The sequence below is a fragment of the Humulus lupulus genome, chromosome 5 (genome assembly GCF_963169125.1).
Source record: "Humulus lupulus chromosome 5, drHumLupu1.1, whole genome shotgun sequence".
Classification (NCBI taxonomy): Eukaryota; Viridiplantae; Streptophyta; class Magnoliopsida; order Rosales; family Cannabaceae; genus Humulus; species Humulus lupulus.
Genome location: NC_084797.1, coordinates 29224695 through 29246395, shown reverse-complemented (window position 1 = coordinate 29246395; position 21701 = coordinate 29224695). Strand labels below are relative to the sequence as shown.

General features: G+C 42.2%; 1 protein-coding gene across 1 annotated transcript; it reads left to right on the top strand.

Moving 5' to 3' along the window:
* Window positions 1-15935: 15935 nt before the first annotated feature.
* On the top strand, window positions 15936-16478 carry LOC133778999 (uncharacterized). Its single transcript, XM_062219007.1, has one exon. The coding sequence runs from the start codon at window positions 15936-15938 to the stop codon at window positions 16476-16478; it is 543 nt and encodes a 180-aa protein (XP_062074991.1).
* The last annotated feature ends 5223 nt before the right edge of the window (window positions 16479-21701 follow it).

Here is a 21701-nt window from a genome sequence, read left to right as displayed (position 1 = left end):
AGGGGTGATGGTATTCTTTTACCCTTTGACCTTAGTGACCACATTGCAAACCTTTGAGTGGCCCTTTTTGATCTACAAATGGAGTTGGAGTTAATGGAGGGTAATCTCCCACTTGAGCCTCCTGCCCCATTCCTCTCTTATGGATGCCATGAGGTCGCCTCGGGTTCCCCTCAACCTTTGCTTTCATTTCACCCTTGCTCAGTGCTCCCATACTCCGCACCTTGGTGGAAGACCCTTGCTAGGAAGAAAAAATGGAGGGTAAATTTCCCTATTTCTACCTCACCTTTTTCCTTTGGTTTTGCAGATATGGCAAAGAGAATGTGGCGACATGTGGCTTTCGAGGGGGCTAATTATGGTCTTCTATTGGCGTTTTCTATTGTGTCCAATGTGTCGGAGAATCGGCTGTTGGAGTTATCCGCTAAATATCATATTTGCAAGGAATACAAGTTGTATGTTCCCACAGGGGTACGTGACCATGAGCAAGCATATCTTGAAGGCGGGTGGGACCATTCCTTTACACCTGTTCTTCATCATGATCCTTAACCACTTCGACCTTGCCCCACTCTAGCTGGCGCCTAATAGCTGGCTGACCTTAAGCTGCCTATACATGGCATATACTGAGCTCAACCAACGCGCTCATACGACTTGAGAGGTGGATTTTATGTATAACTTCATGCTTCTATTTCTTGTAGAAAGCCAATTCCTAGGTTTCCCTCATAGAGGGCTCTGTATCCAACCCGGGGTCCTAGAAGCAGGACTTTTTCTTCGTGAAAGGTCCCCTTTTTGTACGTGAATGCTTTCGCTCGTCCCCAAGTAAGTACTTCAAGGTTGTCTTCTTGTTACTTTGAATTGGTTATTTTGGAACTTATGCTTATATTGGTAATTGTGTTGATTGTGCAGAGGATTTTGGTAACCTTCCTCCAATGGACATCTTCCTCGATGCTGACCCCGCTAAGAAAATGGCCACCAGCCTCTTCATCGTTGCAAACCTGAATCGCTACAACTTATCTGTAGTTTTGGATCCTGATGCATTGTGGCACATTTCCGAGTGAAGGAAGAAAGCGCCTTTAGTTGAGCATCACTCAGACGGGGGTGACGTGGAGTGGGTGCCTAAGGAGGCTTTCCCAGAACCCAGGCACCCACCCCAGTCATCTCCGTCTCCCACGGGGTGCCCTCCTTTGGTACCTATGGATCATGACATGGCCTCTCATTCCCGCGGTCCGCAGGCCATGCCAAGGTGCTTCATCGTGCCATTTTATGAGGAATACGATACTCTTCCTCATGCTTCCATCAATCTTGGTCCGTCGGGGCCCCATTTTTCTGGTATTCCTGCGCCCTCCTCCTTCGGTGAGTGGGTCATTTGTCCTTGCTCAGCTGGGCACCCTTGACTCGGAGGGGGAACCCTAGGTGGGTCGTATGGCAGCCTTTTATGGGCAAAGGTATACCCGGGTCGCCGAGGGTCTTCCTGAGACTGAGTGGAGAAGTCTTGGGAATTTTTCCATGTTGGAGCTTGGGGAGAATCTTGTGCGCTCCAAAACTTGGGCGAGTTCATGCATCTTACATTGGCCTTACTCTTTCCCTTTTTTTTTTGTTTTGGATTCTTTGTTTGGTCATCATCATTATTTTTTATATACGAGTTTTTTTGTGTGCAGGCTTCATTGGTGGCCCAACGCTTCGCCGAATCGGCGCAGGACCTCTCCTCGTCGAATGCTAAAAGGGATCATCTAACGGTCAAGGTTCAGGAGCTTGAGAGGGAACTCATTGATACCAAGCTTAAGCTTGAGAAGGCCTTGGTGAAGGCCTCTTCATCATCAAAAAAGAAGAAGAGGGCAAATGCCAAGGCCGTGATGCTGCGGGAGAGGGTTGCTCGCCTAGAGGCCGATCTTGGGGGAGCAGAAGCTAAGATCGCAATGTAGCAGGAGAGGGTCACTCTCCTCGAGGCGAATTTGGCTGAAATCGAGTACAATTCCATAGAGTGCGCCCTCTATGGAGTGTGGAGGCAAAATCCTAACTTCGATTTCTCCTTCTTTGGTGAGCACGTCGCCGCCAAGGTGGCCGAGTGGAATGCTCACGGCGGGAGGCCCTGAGATTTTGCTTCTGCAAGATTGTCATTTAATTCGATTTGGCTGTATGCTCATTTGAACCTATAATTCATTTTTTTTATTTTGTTGGAACTTTTATAAGTCCTGCTACATTATCGCAACTCCAGTGTTTTTTGAATATATATATATATATGATCATTTATTTTGGCTTCTCTATGCTTGAGGTCCTTTCGAGCCCGCAAATAGCGGTTCGATAGGTGTCTTTTTTTTTTTTTTTACTTTTTATTTATTATGCTTGAGGTCCTTTTGAGCCCACGCGAAGGGGTTCGATAGGTCTCTCTTTGGTGCACCTTGATTGTGTTTGTAAGGATATGTTGACCCTCAGTCATCCTTTTATATACTTTTGTGCACGCTTATTATTTCTTGTGAAAAGCGTCCTTCTCGTCATTATGCATAGTACTATGTTTGCAAGGATCTCTTTTAGGACCCTTTTTGGCTAGATGGCTTAGTGGCCGCTCTAGGCTTATTAGTGGATGCTCTTCCCGAGGCCTTTCCTCTCGTGGAGGCATTAACCTTTACAAGGAGGCTCTTCGTGAGGCCTTTCCTCTCATGGAGGTATCAACCTTTATTAGGAGGCTCTTCTTGAGGCTTTTCATCTCGTGGAGGTATCAACCTTTGTTAGTAGGCTCTTCTTGAAGCTTTTCCTCTCGTAGAGGTATCAACCTTTATTAGGAGGCTCTTCCTGAGGCCTTTCCTCTCGTGGAGGTATCAACCTTTATTAGGAGGCTCTTTCTGAGGCCGTTCCTCTCGTGGAGGTATCCGCCTTTATTAGGAGGCTCTTCCTATAGAACCTTTTGACCCACTTGATGTTCATAAGGGTAGCTAATCCTTGTGAACTCGAGATGCCATGCAAGCTTTTCTTCCTTATATATTTTTTTATAAGGGTCTCTTTTAGAACCATTTTTGGCTATGTTTCTCTTTTAGAACTATTTTTGGCTGTGTACCTTGCCCCCCAATTGGTTGGCGAGATTTATCTCGCTGGACACTTTGATCATTTTGCTCATGCACTTTGATAATTCCAATTGGTGATAGGTACACAAAATTTATATACGTGCTCACGTAAGTGAGGAGTATGAAATGCCAATAAAAAAAACATATTCATTAAAAATAAGCAGAGTACATAGGTATTTGTAGCGACGATGTTCTTACTACATATCAGGGTATTTAAGTTACCCCTCTAATTCGTAGTTGTTGGGGGGCTAACTATGGTAACCCTTTTGATTTATCCTACTAAAAGTGGACCCGATGCTCCCTCTCAAGCGCGTATGCACAACCATCGATTCTAATCTCCTCAGTGACTTTGGGGTTGAACTCTCTCGGGTTTGTGCTCCCATGCACTACCATCGCCATAAGTTCTGGCGGTCTCATGGCTGTGTGAAGGGACATGTTATAACATTCCCTTGCTTCTTTCTGTTCCCCTTTCACGCTTGCCACCCCCCCAGGAGTTGGGAATTTTATGGCCAAGTGGTATACTGTGGTTATCGCCTTCAATTCTCTCAGGGAGGGTCTCCCTAATATCGCGTTAAAGGTCGAGGAACAACTTACTATGACAAAGTTCGTCATTACAGTGGCCTTTCTGGGCGGCTCTCCCATGGTGAGAGCTAACTCGATTGTGCCCAGGGGTTGTATCGAGTCTGTTGTTAATCCATACAGGGAGGTGTTACAAGGCTTTAGGTTCCTGATACCCAGTCCCATTTTCTCTAAGGCCGGGCGATATAGGATGTCTACAGAGCTTCCATTATACACCAGGATCCGATGTACCCTCATGTTTGCAAGCTGAACAGTCAACACCAAGGGGTCATTGTGAGGGAAATGCACACCCCGCGCGTCTTCTTCATTGAAGTTTACTGAATCATTTTCCCCTTTAAAGTTTTTCGGGGGTCGTTGTTCTAAGCTTAGCATGCATGAGGGTGGGCTTTGTCTGGCTTCCTTGGCATACCTATCTCGCCCTTGTCTCGATTCGCCTCCGAATCCTGGTCCTTCGAAGATCATCCTCACCTCTCCTTGTACTTCTGGGGCTACATCTCGCGCTCGTGGTGAGGGTGGTCTATCATCTGGTCTTCCATTTTCTCTTCGGACGTATCTACCCAAGTGCCCCTGCGTATGAGTTCCTCTATTTCCACCTTTAAATGAGTGCATTCTGCGGTGGTGTGGCCAATGTCTTTATCATACTGACAATACTTTCCAGGGTCTCTCTTTGACCGATCTCTCTTAATTGATGGGGGTCTCCTGAAGGGGACCTGATTCTCGTTTGCTATGAAGATATGCTCCCTAGTATGTGTTAGGTCAGTGTAGAAGGTGTGGGATGCTTGCCTAGGAGTACCTCCGTCATTGTGTTTCCTCTGGTGGTCATCTCTTGGGCCTTCGTACACCCTTTTCTTTTTTACGTCATTCAAACTTTCACTGGCTAAAGGCTTGACAAGTGATGCCTTCAAGTTCTCATGGCCGTCTTCGACACAAATGTACTTTTGTGCCCGCTCGTAGAAATCGTCTAAGTCTGTGACCTCCTTTATGAGCATATTATCCCAAAGCTTACTGCTTGGGCGTACTCCGACCATGATCACCATCTTGAGTTCTCCCCGAGTCAGGCTTCCCACTTTAGCTGCCTCCATGTTGAACCTGTGGATGTAGCTCTTCAAGCTCTCTCCTTCACCTTGCCTTATATTAGCGAGGCTAGTTCCCAGTAAGGTCTTTTTAATGTGACAGCAAAGCAGTGGCACCCATCCCTGCTATTTATTCCTCTCAATTTCATCAGGTCATTGAACGCATCTAGATGGTATTTGGGGTCCGTATTTCCCTCATAAGGGGTCATATGAGGTTCTTTAAAGTTAGCCGGGAGTCATTCCAATAGGATTTCTCGCGTGAAGAGCGACTCGTAGTCAAACTCTTTATCGGTAATGTGCCCCCCAGACGCCGTGATGATCTTGCTCTGAAGGCTCTTCTTCTTAGTGTCTAGCTCTCGTCGCCTCCTATTCAAGGAGTCCCTTAGCTCGGTAGGGTCGGCCTTTCTCTTTTCTATACCCTTCGGAGGGGCCACAGGAGGTGTTGTCCTTACTTCAGACCTCCTTCTATTGAGTTTTTCTCTTAGGTCAGGTGGTGCCTCCCTAGAGGTGACTTTTGCTTCATTATGAGGGTTAGCCTTGTTCTTCTGCTCTGGCCTGTGGGGCTGCTTCGCCTTCCCAGGATGTTCACACTACTTTGTCCGAGGGGTATTACTAGTGGAGAGCTGAGTCCTCCCATCATCCACAGGGACCGTGGTTTCTCCACCCTCTGGGCCTTTTTCCTTTCGTCTAGGAAAGGGCACGCTAGATTTTTCTTATAGCAGGTTGTTCAACACCTCTTGCATATTTTCTAAGGTGGTTTCTAGCCTTTGGTTCTTTCGGTGTAACTCGTGTATCTCTTCTTCATAAAACTGAGACCTAGAGCTCGAGCTTATAGAATGCACTCGATGACTCTTGCCCGGCTTGCGCGTTGATGGACCTGGATCTTGCTGGCCGGAGTTCGGCACCCGTGGTGGCCTTGGGGCGGAAGCTCTCTGGCATCTCTCACGGGAGCAGCTGCGGATTGCAGATGGTTCTCATCAGGCTGGACAGCTGGGGATGAAGCCTGCTATTCATTCCCAGGAACCGTAGCTCCTTTGGTGCAACCACATTTTTTGGTGGCAGATGATTTTTCATGGAGGCTTTCAGCTGATCTCCGTCGAGGTAGACCTTCATCTCCCGTGGCTCTCTCAAACGCTTAGAGCATTTTGGCATCTTTTCCTGTCGGAATCAATGGAAGAACAGTGGCTTGGCACTTATCCTTCCCACAGATGACGCCAAACTGTTGACAGAAAAAACTCGTCAACGAAATACGGATAGAAAACTCAAAGAATTAATCAAAACTTAATGAATGCAAAAGAATTTGTAGAAATATGAGGGAGGATTGCAAGTGAACAATAGAAGAAAAACTTGTATATTGCTCTTAGAATAGTCTGATATTACAAGAGTTTTCCAACCCCCTAAGTGGAGAGGAGAAGATCCATTTATAGTGGGGCTCTAATGGCCTATGATACATTGTGGTCCCAGGAGACAAGATTGTACGTATGTACATTGTCAAGGTTGTGGCACAAGTCATAGTGGAGCAAATGGTTCTGGTGTCTGCTCTAGTACATGGTCAGGGGTATACAAGTAATGCCTCCAATCTTTGTACAAATCCATACCACCACTACTTGTCTGATACAGATGTCAGGGTCACGCCTCTGTCCTCCTCATGGTCGCACATCCTGCACCCCTACACGCACAGGTACCTTGTACCTGATGGTTATTCTCACATCTCCAAGACATGTATTTGCTCCAAGTTGTTCCATATTCTAGGAAAGCTTCTGAGTTAACATGAATAATATACTCAGTTGTCTACATCACTATTGGCTTGACACCAAATAGTTTTTGGGTCTCTCTTATTGTTCCTCGTACGCCCATTCAGGAGGTTTTATTCCATACGTTGAGAGAAGTCGAGGCCCTGGCATCACGGTATGGAGGCGCCTGGGCAAGGCGCTGGCATGGACGCACGAGGCGCCTGGGCGAGGTGCTAGAATGGGCGCACGAGGTGCCTGGGCGAGGCGCTGGCATGGGCGTACGAGGCGCTTGGGCGAGGTGCTGGCGCACGACATGGGTACGCGAGATGCCCTGGTGCAAGGCCATGCCTTGCGAGATGGACCTGCATTGTCCGCAAGACGCCATGGTGCTAGGCCTCGACGCTAGGTGGTCTATTATCAGCAAAGCATATCCGCCTCTTTGGGACCCTCAGTGTGAGACGCGTCGTTAGTTTTGAGGGGTGATCCTACCTGAGCCTGTGCATAAAGCGATGTTTTAAGAGAGGCCAATGCCTTACGAGGCCTTTGGCGCAGGGTGCAAGGCTGACCTTGGCTATTTTCCTTCCGGGCCTTTACCCTGAGGATCACGAGTCGGGGCCTTGTGCGAATAAAATTCTGATATCCATAATTAGTAAAATTAATAGAATGAAAAGTTTATGAAATTAATTCCCTAGACTTTTTGTTATTGATTTTATCCTTTGATTCATTGTTCTGTTTATAGTTATTTAAATTGTGTTCGTAATTTAGAATTATTCATCTTAAATTTAATCACCAAGTATCATAGGGTATTAAAATGTCATGGAAGTAATGTGTAGATACCATAAGTTGTATTTATAATTTGATGAGGGGCCAAATTATAAATACCCAAAATTGATTTAATAATGAGTTTTTTAATAAATAGGTAGTGGTCCCCAAGAAACACAATGATTCGTTTTCTCTTCTTCCCCATCACAGAGAAATACATACAAAAGAAAAGTGTATTCTTGGAAGATCAATAACCTTATATGAAATCTCCATCAATGGCTTCAGGTTAGTGCTTCCACTCGCATGTTCATGTTCATCTTTGATTTAACAAAGGTTCTATAGAAACATGTTTTATGGTTTATCATTTATGCACTTTTAGTAACATGATTAAGATCTGAAAATATTATGTTGAATACTAATGTTTATGTGTGTTGCTTTAGTGTATTTTTATTGGGAGTTATCTTGAAGAAACAAGTCACAAAAGAGGTAAGGTTCATGAAATTTTCTTTTCGTCTCCCTTTTGTCGAACCTATGGCTCTCTTTTTCCCTATTTGTTTATGAGTTTCCACTCTTAAAAATACTCTTTGATCTTTGATATAGAACCTAGGAGTGTTTCATGCAAGACCCAAGAGCTTCTATGACATATTTGGAGCTTTGAACATTAACAAGGTAAGTTTTTGTTGGGTTTTGAAATTTTAGTGCTTCTTCGCTTTTCCTCATTTTTATTGAATAAAATATGATCTTGAAGATGTATTGGGGAGAGGTTAGAAGTTGGAAAGTATTTGGGAAGCTTAGAGCTAAACCCTAGAAGCCAAACTCAAAGCTTGAATACAAAGGTAAAATCTTGATTCTTTACCTTAAATCTTGTTGAGTGATCCTACAATCTAAGATTTTGGGTCATGTTTGGTGTTAAAACAAGTGAGTTGATATGTATTATTGTTGTTATGGCTGTTTGGTTTGCATGTGTAACGCCCTCCTAATCCAGGATCGTTACACTGTGTACTTAAAATTGTGTCAGACCTGCTAATCAGGTCATTTGACTTAAATCGTGTAACTAAGGTTAGTGACAAGGGTTAGGGTTAAAAAATTTGGTCAAAGAACCATTGAATTTTGTTTCAAAAGTGTTATATAACATGGGATCCCAAAATAATACAACACAACTGCTTAAAAGGGGTAAATACATAACAAAAAGTTACATCAGTCGGCCTAAGCGACAAAATAGGGCTATAACCCTAGTTCCTCTGAGACCCTGGCGGTGATGGTCGAGCAGTTGCATATGTACACACTGCCACCGAAGCTCTCCAACTCATGGCTGGTCAAGCTTTCCCTTTCCCTTACCTGCACCACAAAGCACCTGTGAGCCGAGGCTCAGCAAGAAAACAGAACATGTAACAATAGAAAATATAACTTTAAAATAACCATTCAACAAAATCAGTAATATCCACTCATAACATAACCAACATCTTATAAATTCAATCACATCATCATTGGATCAACCTCGACCGTCACACTATTCAGTTGGCTTTCAATCCAACTCTCAGGCCTATGCCCTAGCTACGTGACCATAGTGTCACCTGGGGCCTCGCCCTTAGCTCTGTCCCACTAGCCATAGAGCTAGCCAAACCCCTGTTGTTCACCTTTGACCTTAGAGTCGATCAACGTAATAGTACGTTGCAGGTTTAGGCCTATGCCTCACGACCAGCGCACATCGCACTATTGTCGTCCTTGACTTATAAGTCAAGCCCTGATCCAGGATTACATACTTTACTTATAAGAAACAGATCTGGATAGGCACATCCTGACAATTAAGCACATATTCATGCTAATTATACAATTCCATTGAATAACCATACCCACGATACCAAACATAATCACATAAGGGCCCGCATTCCCTAATCATAGAATTCATTTAACGAATATAGGCACTTAAGCATTTATCAACAAGCCTTTAGAACAATAGCCTAACATAATCAATTCAAGGGCCCAGGCCCTAACCATATTCAAATACAATAGACGGGCCAAGCCCTAATCACACACAACACTTTCTGGGTGCAGTTTTCTTACCTTAGGTTCGAGTAAGAGTAAACGGGAACGAACCTCGAGCCACAACCATAAAATGAGATTATATTAATATCGAGCGATCAAAGGCTTCCGAACCCAAGTCCTAGCCTCTAGGGCCTCGGGTTTCACCAAACCGGGTAGTGGAAACAATCCCGAGCCCTAAGGAAAAGTTCTATTTTGAAAACAACCTCCCAAGGCAAAACTGCCCAGGTGGGCCGCGATTTGCCCCTCTGTGGGTCGCGGCACGCCCCCTCGACCAGCCTCTTCCTCCTCTTTGTCCAGAGGCACGGACCGCGACTTGGCCTATCGAGTCGCGGCGCGCCCCCCAGGCAAAGGCCTCCCAAGGTGCCTGGTTCAAGCTAAGTCGCGACTTGTCAAGAACAAGGCCGCGACTTGACCCCTCGAACCTAGAAATTTCTCCACTTTTAGGAGCCAAAACCTATCCAATTTAACCCAAAATCATCCCAACAGCACAACTAAATCATCACAAACACTCTAATATGTTCCCAGAAGTAAAACCCAACAGAAAACTTAACTCAAAACCACTTCAAAACTTCAATTCAACCTTTGAAACTTAAAGGCTCAAGAACACTAAAACCCAGCCATGAAAACTCAGAATTAAATGCGAAAACCATAATCTAAAGCTTACCTCTGATAAAGATTGAATTCCCCCAAGTTGTTACTAACTTCTTCCCCAAATCTTTAGCTTCAATTCAAGTGGTCTTAGCCCAAATTTCCCCTTAGTTCAAAGGTTCAAGCTTTTGGAAGTCCTTGAGAGAAAAATAAGAGAGTATAGAGAGAGAGTCAGTTTAGGCAGCTCTATAAGTTTCTAAATTTATCTTTTATTTCCTAACTTAAATCACTTAAGTTAATACCAAGGCTCGGGGTACCAAAAACGTCCCTGAAGGCAAAATGATAAATTTCCCCAATGTTCCCTCCTAAACTTTCTGACTTCAAATATATCTCCAATTATTTATTTTCATAACCCAATAACCCAAATAAATGTCTATTACCTAAAATACCCCTTGACTCGCCCCAAGTCGGGTATTGGGTCTCGTTGTGACTTTCACGCTATCTTGCTCCCTAGGATCACCTCATGTCGAGTAACCCAAAATAACCCACATAATAATGTGGTCCCTCACATACATCACATATATGCACATAAATACACAATTATGCCCGCAACGGGCCAAATTACCAAAGTCGCCCTTCTAATAAGAAGCGGGCCCACATGCATATTTAATACCCCTAAATATGCGCATTTAATCATATTATCACATAATCCACATAATTATAATTAATATAACCATTAAACACATAATTCCATATATTGCCATCCTGGCCCCCTAATCAAGGCCCTAAGCCTTATTAGGTAATTTTGGGATGTTACAGAATGCGTGTAATTTGTGGTTGTTTGGTAGTGGAAATCCAAAGTTTCCATATAGGCTTTGTTGAAAATAGCTTGCTACCAAAAAAGGTTACAATAGCTTCCAACGAGTTTTACAGTGCCTAAATGACCTAGTTTATAAATGGGGTTTTCACTAATGCATTATTTAGGAAGAGTACATGATTTTAACATCTTTAACCACTAAAAAACATTTTGTATAACTCAAGTTATGAGCATTTTGGGATTGCATGTGCAATCTCAAATGTTGACAGACAATTTTAATACTGATACTTTTAGCAATGATTTAAATGAGTTAAAATAATTATTTGTGCCTGAAATTTTAACTGGACATTATTGGTATATTTAATAATAAATCGATGAGACACTTTTTTAAAATTCACTATATTTTGGGAGTTATGAATTTTCTAACTTAGATGCTAAAAACTATTTACTGCCAAGATAATGTTGTTACAGTGGCTTCCAACAGGCCAAACACTAGGTTATTGATCAAATTTTCAAATGGGACTTTCATCATTTCATTATTTAGTAAGCTTACTTGATTTTAGAATTTTGAAACACTCAAAAACATTATGTCTAGGTCAAGTTATAAGCATTTTTTGATTGATGTACAAGTTGGAGTGAAAAACTGATAGCTTGAAGAGTGCATGTTTGAACAGTGTTTTGGCAAGTTTAAAATCAACATTTTTAATTGGTTTTATTTATTTAGACTCTTTTAATATTAGTTAAAAGTCCTGCAAGAGTTGACTAAGAAATACCCCATAGATTGTGAGTTTTAATTTTTCTTAAAAGGTTGTCAAATAAAGTTGTGTTTTGGGCAGATTTGGTTTTTAAAATTTAAGTCATAATTCACTAGTCAAATCATGTTTTTTTTTCTTAAAGTAAATAGAAGATAATTTTCTATGAATTAAGGGTTAAGATTTAAGTGGCTTAAAATATAATGAAGTTTTATATTTTATTGAAAATTCTTAAGACAGTAGTCTTGTGTGAGTTAGGACTTTATTTTTTTTCACAAAAATAATTATCACTTAGGACAAAAAAATTTATTTGGTTATTTGAGAAAATAAAATCTTTTTGGATAATAAAACTTATGGTTTTCTTAATTTACTGAAAATGAACATTTTTAAATTAAAAGATTAGTAAAATAAAAATCTATTTTTCAAACTTAGCAACTTTAATTTCAGAACACTTTCCTTTACAATTTTAATAAATCGGGAGGCAGCGTTTAATACTTTTATTTTATAAGGAAAATAAGAAAGCAGTAATTGAAGTTTTCTTTAGGCTTAAGAATGTGGTCTCTTTATGCAACTGAGAATTTATTTCAAAATTTCTGACACCATTATTTGTAGGCATGTTTTTATGAATAATGTGATAAGGCTATAAATTTCAAAGGTTTAGTCTAAGCTTTAAGATTTAAGAACAAATGTTTTTAAAGTATAGAAAATTAATTAAGTTAAGTTTCTCCCTAATCGCTTAACTTAAAGACATAAACTTAATTAATCAAATGCCATAATTAATCCGAGTCACTGTATGAATTCCATTACAATATTATTTGCATGGGAAAGCTCATTTCTGGACTCAGGAATCTCGCTTATCTGCTAAGGACAACTGGTAAGACAACTTATGAATGTTTGGCTGCAACATGACATGACTATTTTTAATTTAAGACTCAAGAACACAGTTAAAAACTAGTTCTAGAAGGTTACTGTTAACCCTAGATTTGGTCAACGACACGGAGTCAAGTAAAACGATAGAAATGAAATGGAATCAAGCCAAAAAGATAAATGACACAAATATTTATAGTGGTTCGGCCCCAGAGATGGTAATGACCTACGTCCACTTAGTATTCTTATTAATGTAGAACTCCAAAACTTGTGATCAATGAACTAGGGCTCACGAGTTTCACAAGTTTGAAGATGAATACAAATTTGGCGGATAAAAACACTATAATTTTCTCTCTCAAGATTCAAAAAGTCCCCTCTCTTGAGCCCCTTTGAGTCTTATTTATAGGCTCAAGGAGTTTCTTAGAGGCCGGTGGGCCTTGATTACAGTTAATACAAGGGTATATCAAATAATAATAGAAATTACAATTATTACATAAATTCGAGATTACAAATCTATAAAAGATATCTGAAATACTGCGACTAGCCTAGTCACCTATGAAATATGCCTTCTGCTGAGTGAATCCTCTTCTGGTCGATGGTTGCATAGAACGTACCCACTTGAATAGTCATGTGCACCCCACATGCATATTTATTTTTCCACGTTATCAAAAGGATCTTTTTTAGGTAAATATTTCCCCCCAAGTTTATTTTATTGCCACCAACACATAATAAACTTACTCGACCAGTGTTTCGTTTGACCTATCACATCTGTCATCACCTTTTCAAAAAAGTAAACAATCATGACCGTTACAGTTTCTCAAAAATATTTCGACGGCTAATGCAATTTCCCATGCATAAAAAATTTACCCCCATCATTACCTCTTTAACTGCACCACGATTAGTATAAATAAGTCACTTTTCCCACTTTTTACTTTTTACCAAATCCTTCTATCCTCAAGAACTTAGAAAAACTCCCAAGAGAAAACTAGAATACTTCGGTGATCCGAGATGTGTTCAATCAATTCCAAGTGACATCATTTCGACTCCTTTGCAATATGCAATTCAAGTAAGTTTTTGAACTCGTCTTATCTGCTATATATTATAGAATAAATTTCGTAAGTTTTCTGGTTTGAGTTTCTTGACGTTCTTGAGAAAAAATTCTAGGTGATCGGGTTTGTACGGAGAAACATGATAGACTAGGTATTTTAGGCAGTAAAATAAAACATTAGGTAAGGCTTAGAAATCAGTGTGGGAAACAGGAATATTGTTTTAGGGCCCAAAATCGAAGTAAAAATTCGATTTTACTGTTTTCCGAAAAACTGGGGTTTTCCCGCCTTTTTTCGGAGTCAAAAAGTTTTCCTGAAAAAAATTTTCACTTCCACTTTTTGATCTATTTTTCCAAACTATTCGCATGTTTTTAGAGTTTACGTTAGGATTCTGCTGGTCGTATAAAAGCTTAACTTTTATACACGAGCAACATTATCCTTTCACTTCCTCTTCTTCTATCTATTGGTCGTAGATTCTCATTTCCCCTTTTCTCTTCTCAGATATTCATGCATGATCCTTGGGGAGGTGAGAGGCCAATAGAAGACGATCTTCTCGCATTGTTGTTCGAAGATCAAGAGCAACCGCCACTTCCATTCTCTGACTTTCCACCTTCACAATAAAACCCCACAACCAGCTTCCTAGACCGCCAGCCACACATGGGTCGTGTTAAACAAATAGTTCGTAGGAAAAAGAAAACCACAAATTCTCCTTCTAACCGACCAGCAACCGACAACGAGGGTCCTTAAAATGATCCTCAACCCATAAATATTGCACCACCAGAAATTCAACCCAAAGCCCGGCCTCGCGATGACCTTCGACCAGAAGTTGATTGGTATGTCGCGCCTGCTAGTGTCATTTCAGCTAGGACGGTGACAAGGTACCTTAAGAAGTATGGTCTTCCTGCGGTTACCTTGATCAAACCTACCTCCGAACAACGGGAAAACGTGCCTGGAGGCGCCTTCAACGCCTGGTCGAGGTTCCACATCGAGGCAGGGGTAATCTTGCCCCTGCACGAATTTTTTCAAGGGGTGGCCAATTACTTCGAGGTTGAACCCTTCCAAATTACTCCCAATGAATATAGAGTACTATCAGCACTCTATATCCTTTACAACCATAAGAAGTGGCCTGCGCCCACATCGCACGAGATCAACTACCTGTTCGATCTCAAGTCCAACCCCAACCAGAACAACACAGGGTTTTTCCATTTCTGTCACCAGGAATCTACTCGCATATTCATGAGTGATGTCACCTACAAATCCAACGTAAGAAAGTACTTCCAAGAGTACTTCCTTACAACGAACCTGGTTGCCGACAACCTGGCCTTCACCCGATGAGGTAAATCTCTCAATCACTGGTCATTTATTTTCTCCTAGTTTTTTCTTCACCGTCCTTAGAACATTGATGTTGTGTCTAGGTCCATGGTATCGACCAGATCCCACTCCAGAGATGGAGATGAGGGTCGCCACCCTGGCCAACATGACAAATATTGAGAAGAGCATCAAAGAGCTGGTCATAGAAATCAATCTGAGGTTGGTCGGCCTTTTGTCACCTTACCAGGAAGTGAGGGAGTCCACCACGGGGAGTGCTACTGGAGAGGAAATCCCCTAGCAGCAACAGGATGTGTCACAACCCCTGAGACGGCGGGCTACAAGAGCGACCATTCAGGAACCCTCTAGCAACCCTCGGGTTGCTGCTGCCCTTGCCCAACATGGGAGAGGCAAGCAAAAACTTCCGGAGTACACTGACCTTGTATTCGAGTCCTCCGACAAAAATGGTATAGATTTATCACTCTTAGATAGCCTGCCTATCCCTTGTCATTTATTTGACAGGGATGGCAACTTTAAATTAATGACCAATTTCTTTAACTCAGGCTTCTTCGAGCCAGAGAGTGAGTGTAGCAGTAGTTCTATAAATAATGTATCGACCAGTAGTAATAGCTCAGGTATATTACTTAGAATTTCCTTTTTTCATTATTTCCTTGCTCTTCTAAATTATATTGTCTAATTAATTGTTTTTAGCTTGTAGTCATGCCTTTTGAGGAAGCCTTCGACATATACACCAACGTCGAAGCTCCCGTGACCAAAAAGAAGGCCAGCAAGAGATACTGAGGGGAGAGTAGCAACATTCCCTCTAAGAAAAAAGCCCGAACAGAGGATCCTTTGGAGCCTCCCCCAGCACCCACTCTTTCCAGGAATATGACTCTTCCTCCTCCAGTAGCCACCCCCTCGAACCATCGAGGAGACCCTCAGCCAACGACCCGCTGAGTAGCACCTTCAACGCCTCTTATGAGAAGTTGCAAAGGCTTTCAAAGCATCGCCGTAGCCAGGAAGCCCTCTCCCATCTTCCTCCACTACCAAACAGCCAGGTCATCATACGAGACTATTTGAAGTCCTCAGCGTAAGTGTTTTTCTTCTTTTTCCTTTTTAATCGAACAACACCTTCTTTAACAGCTCCTGATTGGTTTAATTTTCTTTTTTTGTTCGCAGGGTATCCTCACCATAGGACACAGTTGGCATCGAGCCGAGGAGACTAAGGCTAGATTTGCTGAGGAAATCAAGGCGGTCGAGGCCAGATTTGCTAAGGAAATTAAGGCGGCCGAGGCCAGATAAGCCGAGGAGATGAAGGAGATCGAGGCCAAACATGCCGAAGAGGTGAAGGCGGTCGAGGCCAGAGTTGCCGAAGAGCTTAAGGCGGCCGAGGCTAGGGTTGCTGACCTGAGTGAGGAGCTAAGGAGATGCCAAGAGTCTGTGGTCAAAATTTATGCGGTCAAGGAGAAGTTTAAGGAGGCTTCAGAGATTAACTTCAAAGAAGCATCTAAACTTCACGATGACCTAGTAATCAGCCGAAAGGAAACCGTTGAGCTGGAGGAGCGAACAAAACTGCTCGAGGAAGCCAATGCTCGCAATCTGGAGAAGTTCAAAGGAGTGACTTTCAATTGCTTCTACTTGTTCTGGAAGAACAATCCAGAGGAAAACTTTGACTATCTCCCCGAGCAAGTAAAGAAGGTTGAGCTGGCAAAGTGTGCTGCTCGTCTAGCGGAGGAACAGAAAGCTCAGGAGTCCCTTGAAATCTCCTTGGCGACTGACACTGAGGCTGTCAAAGATGATGCGAGGACCACCGTTGACCAGCAATCTCAGCCAGATCATACTACTGCTCAATAATTTATTTTTGTTTTCATTTTTGTAACTGGAACATACGAACTACGGTTCGTAATGTTAAGACAATTTTGCTGCTCAAGGCAGCTTTTCTTTTAATTTATTAATTTACATCCGAGTAGTAACTGCTCGCGGTGTAAAACATTTCATTTTGATATTATAATTTTTGCTATTATTATAACATCTGTTCACATGACCAAACTTAGCATAGCACTTTATTTGATTTTTAGAAAATTTAAACTAAAATTTTTGAAAAATACTCTAAGTACCGTAGTATGCTTTCCCTTCTTTTGATCATGTGTTCACATATATATGTTGATATGCTTTGCTTGCTTCGTATCTTATATGCCCCCCAAGTGATCGAGGAGCTTAGGTTTCTCGGTCACTTGCCATGACTAAGTCCTGTTCAAACATTACTACTCGCGTATTCATAATCAATAATGGTAATATAGCAAAACAACACACGTAATGAGCAAATACTTGTAATACATACAATAATTCGGCAAGAATAACTGGTTGCACACAGTTCCTTTTATTTCTCATAATAAGTGGACAAAGTCGTGTCTATATGAGTGATCAAAAAATGGTTCTTACACTTGTAAGCGACTAGCCATATAACTGACTAGCCCTTGTTCATAAACTTGTAAAAAGTAAAATTAATACAAGTCAATTCTTTAAAAAGAACTATTTATTGATAGTACTTGCGTAGATATTCTCCATTCCAGTATGGAGGAATGAGATCTCCGTTTAAGCGAGCAAGTTTATATGTGCCTGGTTGAAGAACTTCTTCAATTTGATACGGACCTTCCCAGTTTGGTCCGAGCACTCCGACAACTTGGTCACGAGTGTTGAGAAAAAATCTTCTAAGTACCAAATCTCCCACGTTAAACTTTCTTTCATGTACTTTAGAGTTAAAATACCGAGCAACCTTTTGCTGGTAAGCTGCTACTCGAAGTTGAGCTTGCTAACGCCTCTCATCGACCAAGTCCAAGGACTCCATCAATAATTGATCATTAGTGCCTTGATCGTATGTCAGCCTTCTATGTGATGGTTGGTTGAGCTCAACAGGAAACATGGCCTCATACCCGTAGGCTAAGGAAAATGGAATATGGCCTGTTGCTATTCGATGGGATGTTCTATACAACCAAAGGACTTCTGGTAACTGTCCTGGCCATGCCCTTTTTGCTTCTTTGAGCCTTTTCTTCAGGGTGTCCTTCACAGTCTTGTTGATAGCCTCAAATTGTCTGTTTGCTTGCGGATGAGATACCGATGAAATTTTTTTGTTAATACCATGCCTCTAAAAAAAAATCAGTGAAAAGATCACTGTCAAATTGTGTACCATTGTTCGAGACAATTTTCCTTGGTAACCCATATCAACACATGATATTCTTGACCACAAAATCCAAAAATTTCTTGGTTGTTATGGTTGCCAGTGGCTCAGCCTCGACCCACTTTGTGAAGTAGTCCACAACAACTACTGCACATTTGACATTCCCTTTTCCTATGGGTAAAGACCCGATCAAATAAATCCCCCATACTGGGAATGGCCATGGGCTTTGCATCTGTTTGAGCTCATTTGGGCCTGGTCGTGGTATTTTGGAGAATCTTTGGCACTTGTCACATTTTCGAACGAAATCCATAGAGTCATCATTCATGGTAGGCCAGAAATACCCTTGCCTTAAGATCTTTTTTGACAAACTCTGCCCCCAGCGTGATCTCCACAAAAACCTTTATGGACTTCTTGCATTAGTTCCTTAGCTTTATCCTTAGAGACACACCATAATAAAGGCATTGAGTACCCTCTTCTATATAAAATTCCGTCGACCAGAATGAATCGAGCCGACTGCCTTTAGAGAGTCCTTGCTTTGGTTCTTTCTGCTGGCAGCAATCCTTGCTTAAGGAATCTAATGATGGGCGTCATCCATGTGTCTGTTGCTTGAATCACCAGTGAAGACTCTTCTGCTTGAATGCTTGGTGCCGACAAATGGTCAACTGGCACTATGTTCAAGGTGTCAGCATCCTTCGCGCTTGCTAACTTGGCCAAGGCATCAACATTCAAATTCTGTTCGCGGGGTACTTGTTGGAGAGTATACCTTTCAAATTGTGCCAATAAGTCCTTTTCTTTGTTCAAATAAGCAACCATTTTGAGACCCCTGGCCTGATATTCTCTCATAATCTGATTAACCACTAGCTGGGAATCACTATAAATTTCTAGTGACTTTATATCCATGTCCTTAGCTAGCCTTAATCCTGCGAGCAGAGCTTCATATTCAGCTTCATTATTGGATGCTGTAAGGTCAAACCAGATTGCACAATGGAACCGATGTCCTTCTGGTGTAACTAATATCAGACCTGCTCCTGCATTGTGCTCATTGGAAGAGCCATCTACGAACAATTTCCAGGAAGGAACTTGAATTTGACTTTTAGTTTCTTCCATCGGTTTGCTAATTGGGATCCCGGTGAATTCTGTGACAAAGTCTGCTAGAGTCTGTTCTTTCATAGCTACTCGTGGAGAATAAGAAATTTTGAACTACCCTAGTTCGATTGCCTATTTTAGTAACCGACCAGCAACTTCTGGTTTCTGTAAGACTTGCTGTAATGGCTAGTCGGTGAGCACCACGATGGGGTGAGCCTGAAAGTAAGGTCGTAGCTTCCTTGAGGCCAGAATCAAGAAGTAGGCTAACATTTCAATGGGTGGAGATCGCAACTCTGCTCCCACTAACCTCTTGTTCACATAATACATTGCTTTCTGAGTGTTGTCTTCTTCTCTGATTAAAACAGCACTAGCAGCATATTCTGTGACTGCCAAATAGATGAACAGAGTTTCCTTTTCGACCGGCTTGGACAAGATTGGTGGTTGCGACATGTGGGTCTTTAGCGCCTGAAAAGCCTGTTTGCACTCTTCTGTCCATTCAAATTTCTTGTTCCCCCTGAGTAGATTGAAAAATGGGACACACTTGTCCGTTGACTTGGATATAAATCTACTCAGGGCGGGATCCTCCCAGTTAGGCTTTGAACATCTTTAATCTTGGCAGGAGGCTTTATCTCGATTAGGGCCTGAATTTTTTTGGGATTAGCCTCAGTTCCTCGCGAGTTCACAATGAATCCCAAAAATATCCCTAATCCAACACCAAACGAACACTTGAGGGGGTTTAGCTTCATCTGATATTTGTTCAAGATGTTGAAGCATCTTCGAAGGTCCTTGATGTGTTCTTCAGATTTCTTTGACTTAACCAGCATGTCATCAACATATCCCTCCATGCTAACGCCGATCAAATCTTTGAACATAAGGTTGACCAGTCGTTGGTAAGTCACACCAGCATTTGTCAAACCGAAGGGCATTACTTTGTAGCAGTATAACCCTGTATCTATTCAAAAGCTAGTGTGATCCTCATCAGGTGGATGCATGGTGATCTGATTGTACCCAGAGTATGCATCCATGAATGATAAAATCTCGTGTTGTGATGTAGCATCAACCAATTGGTCGATCCTTGGGAGTGGGAAACAATCATTTGGGTAGGCTTTATTAAGGTCAGTGAAATCCACGCACGTCCTCCACTTGCCATTCGGCTTGGGAACCAGTATGGGATTAGAGACCCAAGATGGATAAAATGCTACCCTGACGAATCCATTTTCCTTCAGCTTCTCGACTTCCACTCTTAGGCCTTTGATCTGTCTTTGTCGAGGAGCCTTCTTTTTTGTTGTACTGGTGGAAAGTTTTTGTCAATATTTAAGACATGGCTGATTACCGCTGGGTCTATCCCAACCATATCTTTATGTGACCAGGCAAACACCTCTTGGTTCTCTTTCAAAAATTCCACCAGTTTGTTTTTTGTTGTTTTCTCTAAGTTTTTATCGACTTTCACAACCTTGGTCGGATCTGCTTCTTCTAGTTGGACCTCCTTGAGGTCCTCCACTGGTCTAACATTTTCTTCAAAATCCCCAAAGCGAGGATCTAAGTCTCTATCCTTACTTTAGGCCACACCCTATTTGGTGACCTGTTCACCTGATTAGGCTTGTGCTTCATTTACTAACAACAACCTTTTCTCGACTTTTTCCCCCGATCTGCCCATTTTTGCCTTGGTGATCGAGGAATTATAACATTCCAGTGCTTCTCGCTGGTTTCCCAACACGCACCCTATCCCTACGTCGGTTGGAAACTTCATGGCCAAGTGCCAGACTGAGGTTACGACTCACAGGTCGACTAGAAGAGGCCTTCCAATCACAACATTATATGTAGAAGGACAATCAACTACTATAAAAGTAGTGAGTAATGTCTTGTTCGCAGGTGCAATTCCTGTTGTGACCAGAAGCCTGATCCACCGAGTTGGGGCGAGCCCTTCGCCGAAAAAACCATAAATAGTTTGGTTGCATGGTTCCAAATCTTGCACTGACAATTTCATCCTCTCCAGTGAAGATTTATATAGAATGTTGACTGAGCTTCTTGTATCTACCAACACCCACTTAACCATCATATTGGCAATCTGGATGTCCACGACCAGAGGATCCGAATGAGGAAATCGAACATGTTGTGCGTCAAGCTCAGAGAAAGTTATTGATTCTTCCTTTGTTCGAGATATTTTGGGAGTTCGCTCCTCTACGTTCAACATTTCAATGTCCTGGTCGTGACATAAGGTTCGGGCGTATCTCTCCCTTGCCTTCCCACTATCACCTGCTATGTGTGGTCCTCCGCAGATGGTCAACAATGTACCAGCAACTGGAGATGGCTATAAAGGAGGTAAGCGTTGGCGTACAGGTTCTTGCTCGTTGCCTCCTTGAGCCTCTCGATGAGAACCTCCAGCTGCTCGCACATACCTCCTCAAGTATCCGTGTCTAATAAGGAATTCAATCTCATCCTTAAGCTGGTTGCATTTTTTTGTGTCATGGCCATAGTCATTATGAAAACGAAAAAACTTAGTAGTATCTCATTTAGAGATATCTTTCCTGATTGAGGCTGGTCACCTGAAGGCAACAATAGTGTGATTGGCTTGATATACCTCAACTTGGAAATCGACAAAGGTTGTGTAATTAGTGAACCTCGGCTCGCATCTATTACTTTTTGGGCGCTTGTTCTCAGAAGTTTTTGGCTCGTGGTTCGCCCTTTTGCCCCCATTCTTCCCATTATTTTTGTCGTTGCCATTGGTCTTTCCAGACTCATTGGCAGCTTTGGCGGGAGATCCTTTTGGGCCCTGGTCGTCTGTGGGAGACTTCCCTTCATTGGCAATGGCC

Excerpts from the sequence above, each read along its gene's own strand:
- LOC133778999 (XM_062219007.1), top strand. The coding sequence starts at position 15,936 with ATGAAGGAGATCGAGGCCAAACATGCCGAAGAGGTGAAGGCGGTCGAG.